The 12,870-nt window shown below is 35.6% G+C and overlaps 1 protein-coding gene across 4 annotated transcripts in view; it reads left to right on the top strand.

Moving 5' to 3' along the window:
• Window positions 1–12,870, top strand: part of ARHGAP15 (Rho GTPase activating protein 15) — a 602,975-nt gene that overhangs the window by 408,728 nt on the left and 181,377 nt on the right. For all 4 annotated transcript variants that reach the window (XM_036912736.2, XM_036912735.2, XM_057505630.1 and 1 more), the window contains one exon: window positions 9,065–9,142. In XM_036912736.2, the coding sequence (XP_036768631.2) occupies window positions 9,065–9,142 (78 nt within the window). The remainder of the gene's footprint in view (window positions 1–9,064; window positions 9,143–12,870) is intronic.

Genomic DNA, 12,870 nt, shown 5'->3' with positions numbered 1-12,870 from the left:
TCCCAGCCAATGTTTAAAAAAAAAGTCCAATGGAAAACAATGAGGTCACTTTGTTTAGATGTTTTTAAAAAAAAAAAAAATGGAGATGGAGGGATTGAAAAGAATGAGAGCAAATTTATGAACTTTAAATCAGTATCTATCTCAAGTATGATGGGATCAAAGGCTAGACTTTATGTAACTATTACAATGCCATCACAGAAGGAGACTTTTTTCGGTGTTTTCTTCTTCTTTGTGTCAGTAAGCCTTTTATTGCGGGTCTCTAACTTGTGAAAGAGATTGTTGCTAAAATTTTAAAAAGAAAAAAGCATACTTGGGCACAGTCTACAGATTAGTTCTCCCTAGGCTCCAAGTGTTCCTTTGGAAAGACATCTTCAGGAAGCTGGTTTTCTTTCATTAAACCTGCTGGTGGCCATCCACTGCAGTTTGTACCTCAGTGTATGCTGGTGTATATATTTGCTTGCAAACTACCAGATGATAATGGCTGAACAAATTAGACTATTTATTCTTGTTACTCTTATTTAATTTAAGGAAACACTCTAAGTCACGATACTGAAAAAATGATTTATTTACATCATCACGATCAGAGCGTAACATAACAATGGATCACAGACATAAAAGAAACTCAGAGAATGATATGAAATGAAGCAAAGACAACCTCCTCCAACTTCAAATTTCTTCCAGACACGTGAAGTTTTCCTTCTAGAGAAGAGCTCTCACTTAACTTTGATCAGAAGCATTGGTCAATAATTGCTTTCAAGACAAGGGAAGGGGAAGGGAGGGAAAGGAGGGGAGGAAAAAGAATTTATCAAAGACTATTTCCAGGTACTTTGTTTCTCACTTGGCAGGAATCAGTTCAGTTGGTTGTCTTTTGTCTTATCAAATCAAGGATATCAGTTTTCCTAGTGAAATTTCACAGGCCAATTCAGGGTCTTCTGAGATCTTTCTTAATTTGAGATATTTCCAGAATGATCATAAGATTGACATAATTCTATAAATCACATTTATGTTTATATCCTGCAGGGTTCATACCGTTTGGCACAAATTCTTGGCTGAGTTTAGACAGGTGGTTAGAATTAAAGTGTAAGAAATGAGGAACCATACATAGGACATCAACCTTAGACTATCATTTCATTTTACCCAGGCATTCAACAGGGTATACAAATTATATCCATCTATATCACAGTAGTCATATTGAATCTTTTCCTTTATGTCTTGTTCCGTATTTGCCTATTACTTAGTTATCCATAAGTTAATAGGAATGATTTTACAGGCAATTGGCCCAGTAGTAAGTCTGAATGGGATATGAGTTTATTTAAATATATGGAGGTTATATGTGAAAATAAACCTAATACATAAAAGGTATTTAGCAAATGGAAACTAGGATCTAACCCTCAGTACTGATGTGAATTTTCACAGGACCTTTAATATACCATTACCTACATTTCTGCTGGCAGTATGGATAAACATCTCTAATTATGAAACAATTAGTAAAATATTATGGAAAGAACTAAGTGGAAATATAACGGGAAAAATCCAACAGTGATTCTTTTGTGTTCTTGGTAACATTTAAAGAATTCAGTTGATTCTCCTCAACTTACTGAGGTGTCTGGGATCCTACTTAGAAAGAACTGGAGAGAAGGGAAATGAATGCAGTAAATGGTTTTCCAAAAATTTTCCCAGCAATGTAGTTCTATAAAAGAATACTTGATAGAAGATAGAAGATAGCCAGCCTTTTTCCCCCAGACAATCCCCAAATACTAGTGTCATAGATCTTTTCAAGGGTAAGAGGTACAACACAAAACTGCTGAGAAACATAACAGGTAATACATTTAACACTCAAGATATTTTGTCCTTTTCCTCCCCTAGTTTTGTCTTCTCAGATGCCCAGATTGGACAAGGCTGGTTAAGAAGTCAAAACTGGGCAAATAGCAAATATCACATAAATAAATAGACAAACAAATGCTTAACTGTTTTTGCCTAGGATCTTTAACAGTTCTATCTCCTTATACAACAGCTTAAACAGATTGTGGTAGAGGAGGATTTGATGAGGATTCTAACTCCCCAAGTATTCAATGAAAAATCCTTGAGGAAGAATCAGCATCCTTCCTTCTGATCTAAGATTCTCTGTGGTTGATACCATTTTGTCCTTAGTCCCATACATTGTTTACTTTGCACTCTTTCAGTCTTAGGACATTTAATTTGAGTCTGGACTTTGGCCCTCTCTAAAATACTGGCTATTTAAACCATAAAAAGTAATGGCTTGTTTATTAGCATTACAAGTTCCAAGCAGCTTTCTTAGAAAAAAAAAAGCACCCTTCTTCTCTTAGTGACCTCTTTTCAGTCTAACATTTTTTTTAAGCAACAGTACTTATCTTTTTCATATCTTAAGAGGACAAAGTTCTTTTCCTTATGAATCTACTATAAAATATCTGGTAGATGAAAAAATTCATTTCATTCAGATATGAGCAATTGAAAATGGACTGTTCACCATGTCAAACACAAATAGCAAGGGAAAACTGAACATAAGTCTTTTATTAAGATATTAAAAAGAAAAGGAAAAACTTGTTTCAACAGTCTCTGTGAAGCAAAATTTATAGCAGAGATCCAAGGAAAGGTAGGACAAAAATATCAAAATAAGATGAAAATAGGAAAGAAAGGGCTCATGGAACAAATGGAAGAGAAATATAGAACAGCCTCAGTAATAAAGGAAACATTTGAAAATGCATAAATGAAAATAGGAGCTTCTATAAGCAAAGAAAAGGACAGGAGTGAAAAAATAAAAAAGGTAATGAGAAGTAATACTGATCCTGGACCCTGTATTCTCTCAACATTAGAACTGGAGACACATAAAAGAATATTTTAAATATTCATAATCTAATCTCAGGTCATTTATATCCTGTGTGCCAATAAAGAAGTTGATTATACAGCAGTATATTCACAATTGAATGAAACTTTTGATTTCAGCATTAAAAAGGATGTATTTACAAAAAACAGTACAGGATCCCCTTCAACTTAGCAGACTGAGAAAGCATGTCTGATTCTCCTCCTTCAAACAAAAAAAACACCAATGAAATAATAGAAAAGATATGTTGAAGAAAAAATAAATCTGAAAACAGAAAAGGTACCATCAATAGACCAGAAATAGAAATTCCAGGAAGACAGAAAGCAGATGGGATCAAACAAGTAGAGAAATTAGAGCAGAAGAAACACCATTCCCAGACACCCTAATTAGGCACAGTTCTTCCCAGGGATGCCCTAGAGAAGATCCTAACTGGGAGTTAACAAATAAAAAGAACAGAAATCGGCAAGGGGACAATAAAGAAAGTAATTCACTAAATATGAGTAATGTCACTACTGACATCTGGGAAGTTGAGTTCATCTCCATTTCTCAGGCACCAGAGAAGTACCTGCAGCAGCTCCTTGAGCCTGAGAACAAGTTCTACAAGGACAGAAGAGAGGAGGCTAGGATGCTGGCTTCTGAGTGGGAAGGCAGTGGAGGGCGAGGTGCCTCAGGTCCTCTGCAACAGACACTGAGTTAGAGAGCCTGGTCCAGGTGCAAAATAGTTAAAGTATTCCACACCTAATATAAAGTCCTCCTTACTTTAGTAACTGGGGAATTGCTATACTACGTCTACTCACCACCCATTCATCCTGCTGGAAACCCTTGCTCAGCCTGCCCATTTAAGAGGAAAGCCAGATTGAGATTGGGGAAAGGGGGATGAGTACTGTGCAAATGCAGAAATACCCGTGACCACCATTTATTCTGATTAATTTAGCCTTCACTTAAAAGGGTAATCTGATATTTGAACAAAGTCCATCTTAAGAAGTTCTAGATGGAAAGAAGAGAGACAATCGCAGGAAGGACCTATCAAGAAAATAATATGAGAAAATGTTTTCTGAATGAGAGGGCCCACATGTAGATACATCTCAGTGCAATTTTACTTTTATATGACTAAAGGGAATTTTTTTAATCCTGAAAGAAAAAGCAAGTTACCTATAAAGCATCACAAATCATCCTATAAGAAAATAGTAATAGTTAAATAGAGCTGGCAATAGACACAGCCTAATATCAGCTTTTGAGACAGAGTAGAAATTAAACTTAGAGTTTCAAATTATATCTTGTCATTGAAATTTAATGTGTGTGAACAGATAAGTGAGTGATAGGACATTGGGAACACTTTGTAAGTTAGAGGAGGAGGAACAGTGTAAATGGCATAAAACCTCCCCTCATATTCAGCTCTGAACCCAAGCAGGATCTTCAGAAGGACCTAGAAAAAAATGCAGCTCTCTTTGGAGGCAGTCTGGGTGTTCCTGTGCAACAGTTCTTGCCAGAGTGAAAAGCCAGAAGACCAAAATATTGCAAGAATGACTCTTTTTGTGGTAGCTCTGGCCTCCTAGGAATTAGGAAGTGCCATAAATCTCAGGAGAGAGACTGTTTGTGCAGAATTCCCAGCCCACATTTCAGACTCCAGAGGTTCAAATGCATTTTGTTATGTTCCAGAAAAACAAGCAAACTTTTAGACACAAGTCTCCACTAGGCTCAAACCCTCCATCTTCGTGGTTTGACCACCATTCGAGCTACCAAGAATGCCATCTAATCCACAATTTGCAACTATTTTTTACCGGCTCATCTGTATTGTTAAAACTGTCTGTATTTTGGCAGATAAGTCAGTCAACTCTGGAAACTGTGCTGGTCTCTTAGATTTCTTTTTGGAAAGTGTCTTAGATTTATAGTGGGAATTACTCATGACAGCTGCATTCTTTCCACTGGGTTTAGACCACCATTTCGTCTAATAACTTCTAATTGTGTGTCTATCCTAGTCTAAGCTTCTTCAGAAGAAAAAGGGTTAGGCGGGGGAGACTTTTGAAAATCCCCTACAACAATACCCAGCGATTTCTGTCAAAGGTAAACATTATTTTGAAACTCAAGAAGGTCAGCTGATGATGAACAAATAAATGACCTTTTGGTGGATGTGGATGTCTTCAGAGAATTTTTTATCACTGACAATAATACCAGTATGATATAAGCAATGTAAATGACTTGGTTTCATTGTGTTCCCAAAGTATTTTTAGCATAACAGGAAAAATTCCTGTCAGCATTCAGACTGACGGTGTTTTCTTGAAAGAATTGCCTTTGAAGTGATTTTCCTCCAAACTTCACGAAAGCACAACTTGGGTACCTTGAAGACATTGCTCATTTAAAAAACGTATGAGGTCTAATTATATTTCCAAAATAAGTAGTTTCCAATCCAGCAAGGATAATGTGGTCATGAAAAGGATGTCCAAATCCACCAATTTACATTGGTTTGGTTTGGCATAACTTTCAAAGTTCTTGGAGCAAAAAGAGGATGGCACGTGGATCATTATAATTTGGGTACTATTCCCAGGACTTTGGGGCTGCCATTCCGTGAGCCACTCGGGCAAAACCTATCAACTTCAAGATGTACCTATCTAATTTATAACTGCTAAAATTCACTGATATGTTCCAGACTCTATTTTGTAAAATGTAATACCCTCCTTTTTAATACGTACTTTGTCATGTTCCCTCTATTCGTGTAATTTAAAAAATATGATAGCAGGAGAGTATGAGCCATTTGAAGCAGGAGCCACTGATGTCAGAGATTGTTATACTTCACAACATATGTGGTGTTGATATCGGAATCGAAAGAGCTTGAAAGTTGTGTCAAGTTAGATTCAAATTGCATCCAGTATGTTTTGCTTTACTCCCTCTTACTTTCTGGTTTCTATCTTAAGCCACAAAGCAGTTTCTCTGCTGTGACTTAGTTCTACAACCACAAGGGTGGCACTGGTCTGAGTTATCCTCCCGATTCCATCCCCAGCCCTCCCTCCTTTTATCCCAAAAGAAAATTAGGCTATTAATTTAGGATGAGGCTGCTTTGTTTAAACAGTATAGTGCTTTCCAATTGCTCATATGTAATATATCCAACTCATGCTGCTCTTTCAAATGTTTTTGATTACTAAAATTAAAAAGAAAAAAACTTTTCTGAAGTTTATAAAAGACCAAGGGGGCACTTCTTATGTTGTAACTTTTAATTTCTGTAAGAGGAAAAGAAAGATTATGGATACTGGGGAATTTCAGTAATTGAAATTCAGCTTATAACTCTAGACAGCATATGCATTTTAATAACATATAAAATAATTAGAAAAGAAAGAGACCTAGCTTCAAAATATAAAGGCACTTAATTTTATACTTTGTATAAAGAGATATGCATATTAAAGTAAGGCTTAACTGAGGTCCTTATCTGCAGTAAAATTTTGTGGGAATTCAGATAATGTTATTTGTTATTGATTCTGATAAGAGTTCACCTGATCAGTAAAACATAATTAATTTTTAAAAGAAATATATAGTACATTCTTTCATTTTAATTGTACTAGATGTTAATTAACATGCCACCTTTAATCATTATTTGTAATAGTTTAGTGCGGTTACATCTTTTAAAAAAACACTAAGATTTCTCATTTGGGGAATAGAGACTTGCATATTCCATTGATGTTTCTATTTTCTAAAATACTTTTTTTCTCAAATCCCTTCAAAGCAGCTGATAACTCATGGAAAAATATGAGAACCACTTTCATCTAGTGAAATGTCCGTTCGGCAAGCAAGATGACATTGTTCACTATTTGTGGTTCTGAATGATCTTTGACCATGGTTCTCTTATTCCAAATCTAAAGCTCTCATCAAAGGCCCCAGACATGCCATCATGAACATTTTTCCATGGACAATATGGACCAATTGAAGATGATCTTAGAGAATTCCAAAATATTTTCCTATGGCTACATGTTCAGAAAATATTAAACAAACCCTCCAAGGGAAAATTTCAAAAGGGCACACTTACTTGAATTCATGTTTTAACAGTTTAAGAATCTACCACATTATGCAAAATTGTGTAGGTTAAATCTTAGTACCAAACACCATCTAATGACAAAAGAGGAAAGAAAATGATTAATAAATTTTAACACAGTCCAATACTGAAACTAAGAATCAAATACTTGAAAAATTTAATTGGGATGATTGTCATATTTAAGTTGTCAAATATACATTATATATAAAAACAAACAGGAGTATCCTTTGATTAATGGAGCTATTTTGTGCCTCAGGAAGAATGAATGCACTTGATTTTATAAATGTATAGAATCTTAGACACTTTCAGGACACATGAATAGGTGTTCAACCTCATCCCAATTCCTCACAGATTGACAGTTCTTGGGAAGGGACCGAGACTCAGTAATTTATCATTAGTTTCTTCTGAAACTTCAAAACATACACCAATTAATACATTTGCTAATATCTATTCCATTTTAACAACATTACTCCAAGTTACTCTGTAGAGTATTCCATGGAAGAGCCAAAACAATAGTGAAGATGAATAGGTGGTGCACTGAGGATGTTCAGTGCAGTAGAAATACTCTGTTTCTGCAATGGTGGATACATGTCCTTATGCATTTCTCCCAAACCCATAGAATGTGTACACCAAGGCTGAACCATAATGTAGACAGTAGGCTTTGGGTGATTATGATGTATCAGTGTAGGTTCATCAGTTGTAACAGAAGTACCACTTGGCTGGGGGATGCTGATGATGGGAGGTCATGCATCTGTGAGGGACAGGGAGCATATGGGAAGTCTCTGTGCCTGCCCTTCCATTTTGCTATAAACTGTAAACTTCTCTAAAAAATAAAGCCTTAAAAAATAGTGAATGATTGTTTTGAATCATGCCATTAACACCAGTGTTACAAGTTATATTAATCTACCCTAATCTACTGATAAAATGTTTTGCTCAAGGGCAGAAATTTTCCTTCTATAAAGTATGCAAAAACAGAGATACTAAAGGATCTCATTTCATGTTGGTAAAGAGTTTTACAGAGCCCTTATTCCATTAGACTATGACAATAATTTCTACCAATTTGTTTAATGCTTATGATTATGAACTACAATGTTGAACCATGGTGCTATACCACCTCCCTAGAGAGGCTGCTGAGATAGCGGACTCTACATTGGCTGATAATCTCACCCAGGACTTGCTAAAGAGATAGACACAACAAGGAATGTATACTCCTGACATTTAAATTATGTTACCGATATTTCTTAGGGAGAATAACAGTGTTTGATTAAGTGTTTCTCTTTTTGTTTTCCTGTTTCTTCATCTTCTTGATAACTTGGTCATGAAAATAACTAGGTGCTATAAATAAATGTCTGGTGAAAAAGTGGTTGATTATCCAAACCTATTGCCAGGAAAAGTTATTTTGAATTATAGAAGATCAGTTTAACACAGTCTGAAACTAATTTCACCATTTTGTCAAGGATCTTTTTCCTTGACAGACCTCCAGGGTTTTTTTTCTGCAGGTAAAGGTACGCTCAATGACCTGTAAATACACTGCAGGTTATCATACCAGTTATAGATCTGGAATGGAATTCTCATTCTGTAGTTTCAAATAAGCAAACCAATACATGTTATGCTATATTTTTTACAGGACAAAGAGAACAGAAGGGAACAACAGAGAATGGAATAGACTAGACTAGACTAGACTAGACTAGACTAGAATAGAATAGAATAGAATAGAATAGAATAGAATAATAAAATAAAAGAGAATAAGAAAGGTAGGAAGGGAAGAAAGAAGACAAAGAGAAGGGAGGAAGGCAGGCAGGCAGGCTTTTCAAATGCCTTGGGCTCTATTTTTCTAAAAACAGGCAATAATACATGTCTATGTGAAGGTTTTCCCCACCCCTCACCAGCAGCCTTACTGTCTTGTCTTTGGGAGTGAATATTAACTACACTGTGAAATCTCATGCTACCTACTGTACTTTTATTGTTCAGTTAGACTCAAATTTGTTAATGATTAACACTCAGTGACCTTCATGATTAGTTTATTGAAATAAAAATTGCAGATTGCTTGGTTTGAAATATTGAAATTTGTTTTCTCTGTGAGAAAGAGATATTTGGTATTATTTACTACTTTCTTCCTTCCCATATTTATTTATTTATTTATTTATTTTACCATCTCAATTCTTATATGAGTGAATAAAAATATGCCTTTTGGGTTTCAGGTCTAGATGTTGATGGGATATATCGAGTGAGTGGCAATCTGGCAACAATACAGAAGTTAAGATTTATTGTCAACCAAGGTAAGAGATGTTTACACTTCAGACATTTTTCAGTAGTTTCATCTCTGACATGTTTTAGGCTCTGTGCTGTATGCATTATGACTATATAATAATCAAAGCTGTAAAGGGAAAAAGAAAGTAGAAGAAATTGAACAATTATCAGCAGAGAAGTAAAATATAGGCTCTTGGAGATGAATAGAAGAGACAGAGGGACCGACCAACTAACAGTTTATGTGAACTAAATAATGTTTGGAATATGACAAATGACAAATGAGGAAGAGAATAATAATAAAAAAGCAAAAGAAGGACTATTAATCTAGCTTTGAAAAATGTTACTGACATAGAATGGACACTTATTATATATTGATAAATCAATGAATTAAGGAATGATGGAGTCAAATATAAGAGTCCAAATCACAGATGTTAGAAAAATATATAATAGGTAAGAAAAATAATTAAAAATAGGAAATACATGTATCATCAAAGAATTACAAATTAGAACAATGAGATGCCAATATATACTTATTAGAATGGCTAAAATCTAAAACACTGACAATGCTAAGTTCTGACGAGGATGTGGAGCTCCTTCAGTGCTGGTAAAAATACAAAATGGTACAATTACTTTGGAAATGACTTAGCAGTTTCTTATGAAAATAGACATATTAATACCATAGTATCCAGCAGTTGCACTCCTTGGTATTTACCCAAATGAGTTCCAAACATATATCCACACATAAACCTGCACACAAGGATTTCCAGCAGCCTTATTCATAATTGATAAAACTAGAAAGCAACCAAATGTCCTTCAGCAGGTGAATGGATAAACAAACTGTGGCACGTCCATGAAATGCAATATTATTCAGTGATAAAAATAAATGGGCTATTCAGTCACAAAAAAGACTTGGAGGAACTTTCAATGCACATTGCTAAGTGAAAGAAGCCAGTTTGAAAAGACTACATACTGTATTATTCCAACTATAATATGACATTCTGAAAAAGGCAAAACTATGAAAATAGTAAAAGATCAGTGGTTGTAAAGGACTTGGGAACTGGAAGGATGAATAAGTGAACCCAGGGGATTTGTAAGGCCAAGAAACTATCCTGTTTGATTTTGTAATGGTGGATACATGTCAGTATATGTTGTCAAAACCATATAATACACAACACACTAAGAATTGATCTTAACTCCAACTATGGACTTTAGTTAATAATAATGTATCAGTATTGGCTCATCAATTGTAATGAATGTGCCACACTAAAGCAAGAGGTTAATAATAAGGGAAATTGTGTGTTGGGGTATGGGGACAAAAGGGATATAACAAAATTCTATACTATCTGTCCAATTTTTCTATAAACTAAAACTTCTCTAAAAAAGAGTATGAATTTTTTAAAAATCAGGAAATGGGGGAAAAAAAGACTAAAACATCTTAGGGTGGTGTTATAGACAGCTCATAGGTTTAGAATCAGACACATGGGGTAAAACCCAGACTCTCTCCGTTTAGGTCCTTGGCATCTATGTAACCTCTCTGTGCTGTGTTTGCATCAGTAAAAACAGGAGGGAAATGTCTTGGAAATATTTATGAGAATTAAGTGAGATAACACGTGGCATTCCCTTAGTAACATAACAGACTCACAGTGTTGTTCAATATATGTAAGTTTTCCTCTCACTTAAAAACAGTCAGTTGTGTCTCACTGGCTTCTGGAGAATTTGCACGGTCTTCACAATCTGGCTTCCACCTAACTCTTAGCTAGCTGCAGAGCCTTTCAATTTCTTTCACACATTCCTAACTGTGTCCCCTGGGTTTATATACTGTTTGTTTTTTAATGCCTTTGCATACTCTTTTCCCTCTACTTTCAATATCCCTCTATTTTTCCCTTCCCATCCCACATGTAAAAGCTTACTGCCTAGAAGATTTCTCATTATTCTTCAAGGTCAAGATCATAAATTATTTCCTCCAGGAAGCCTGCAACATTCCTTCAGTCAGATTCCTTCTCTGTGCCCCCATTACTTTGGGTAGTTTCATTTGCATTACTACAGACACATCTAACTTCTGATATTCCTTCTGTTTAACATAAGACCCAGAGATGTAATGCCATCCTTTCAAGAGAATATTATCAAATGTACTCAGTGATTATATTTCACAAACATTCAAATGTTAGTCTTAGAATTAAAAAATAGGATTTTGGTTGAATTTCTGTCTCCTCCACAAAGCTCTATGTGCTTAAAACGGTAGGATTTGACTCATCCTTGTATCTTCCCTCATTAGCCAGTAGTAGCCCAGGGACCTCGATATAGAGAGCTCTTAATCAATATCTGTAGAATAATGTGTGGGGGGGGGGTGTGGTAGATAGAAGTATTAATACTGAGAAGCATTAATAGTTCTTTTCAGGTTGAACCACCCTTCTAAGTGTTGATTGTACTACTTTTGGCCAGAAGCCACATGATTCTTGTTTCTGAGAATCCGTATAACTGAGAATCTCCACTACTCTGTTTGATCACTAATGTGAACCTTTGTCTCTCATAGTAACTCTCCTTCCTGGGAAAAATCAGAACTAAACCTTACCTCATTTATTCATACTGGCCCCATTGGACTGAACCAGAGTGCCCCCTCCATGGGTCAAAATTGGATAAAATAGCCCCAGCCTCATGTTCATTACTGTTTATAACCAGCTAAAATCATTCTTGTAATATATTTTATGCTGAAACCATATCCTGACTGGGATTCTAGACAGCTGGGCAACACATTTCTTCTACAAAGAAGAAATCTCAAAACAGAAGCCATGCTAGAAACAAACACTAGTTGCATTTCCTGCCTTTAAAAAAATTATGCTCAGCAGTTTGAAAAGGCAAAAAAAAAATCTGCAATGAAAATATGAAATCTGTCCATCTCATCTTTTGCAATCCAAACTTCAGCGTCCTCTGAGGCTTTGTAACTGCTCATGTTTCCATGAGAGCTGACAATGTAAAGCTGGACAGAGGCCTGAGTTGGTATCTGGTAGCACAGAATTGTCAGTAAACTGTCGCCCTGGTTTATAGCACTGTCAGAATACAGCACACTCAACACAAATTTGCTACATTAGTACCTTTGATACTGGTGATTTCGTCCAAGTTGTTGTGGAGTTTTTTGAATTGGATGATAAAAGAAATGCACATACCAGCCTCTCTGAAATTCTGATAATCAGATTACCCTTTGAATGAAATTTCTGGAGTGGACCCATAACCTTGGTGCTGACACCATACCTTTCCCTCCATCTGAATGCTGGTCTCTGACAGCAGAACTGACTTAGACAATTGTACCCTTTGCTGGGTACAAAGAGACTGAATGTGTACACTGTGGCCTCCCTTTCTGTGTGTGTGCATGTGCATGTGTGTGTGTGTGTGGTGTACACACAATGAAATAAAGTGGCAATGCCATGGTAATTCCATGAAAAGCATAAAGGTATGTGACTGCCATACATTATTTTTTGTATTAAAAAATGCAACATAAATGATTTTGGCATACCTTCTTTGTATTATCTCCTTCTTGTTCGTATTCCACAATGTTTCCTTTTCAGAAGGCTCTAAATATACATTTTTTTTAAATGAACAAGCCCTACCCACCATTAGGCTAGACAAACGAAAACTGATTTGGGAGATTTTCAAAAACAGTTCAATTGCAATTTATGTATTTCACTAACTTTCTTGAATGCTATAATCATCAGCAATTCTAAATACACCAGTTGAATGATTCAATTTGTTTTGGTTTTCT

Source organism: Manis pentadactyla, chromosome 8 (genome assembly GCF_030020395.1).
Source record: "Manis pentadactyla isolate mManPen7 chromosome 8, mManPen7.hap1, whole genome shotgun sequence".
In the NCBI taxonomy this organism is placed as follows: Eukaryota; Metazoa; Chordata; class Mammalia; order Pholidota; family Manidae; genus Manis; species Manis pentadactyla.
This window is presented reverse-complemented; position numbering and strand designations above follow the sequence as displayed.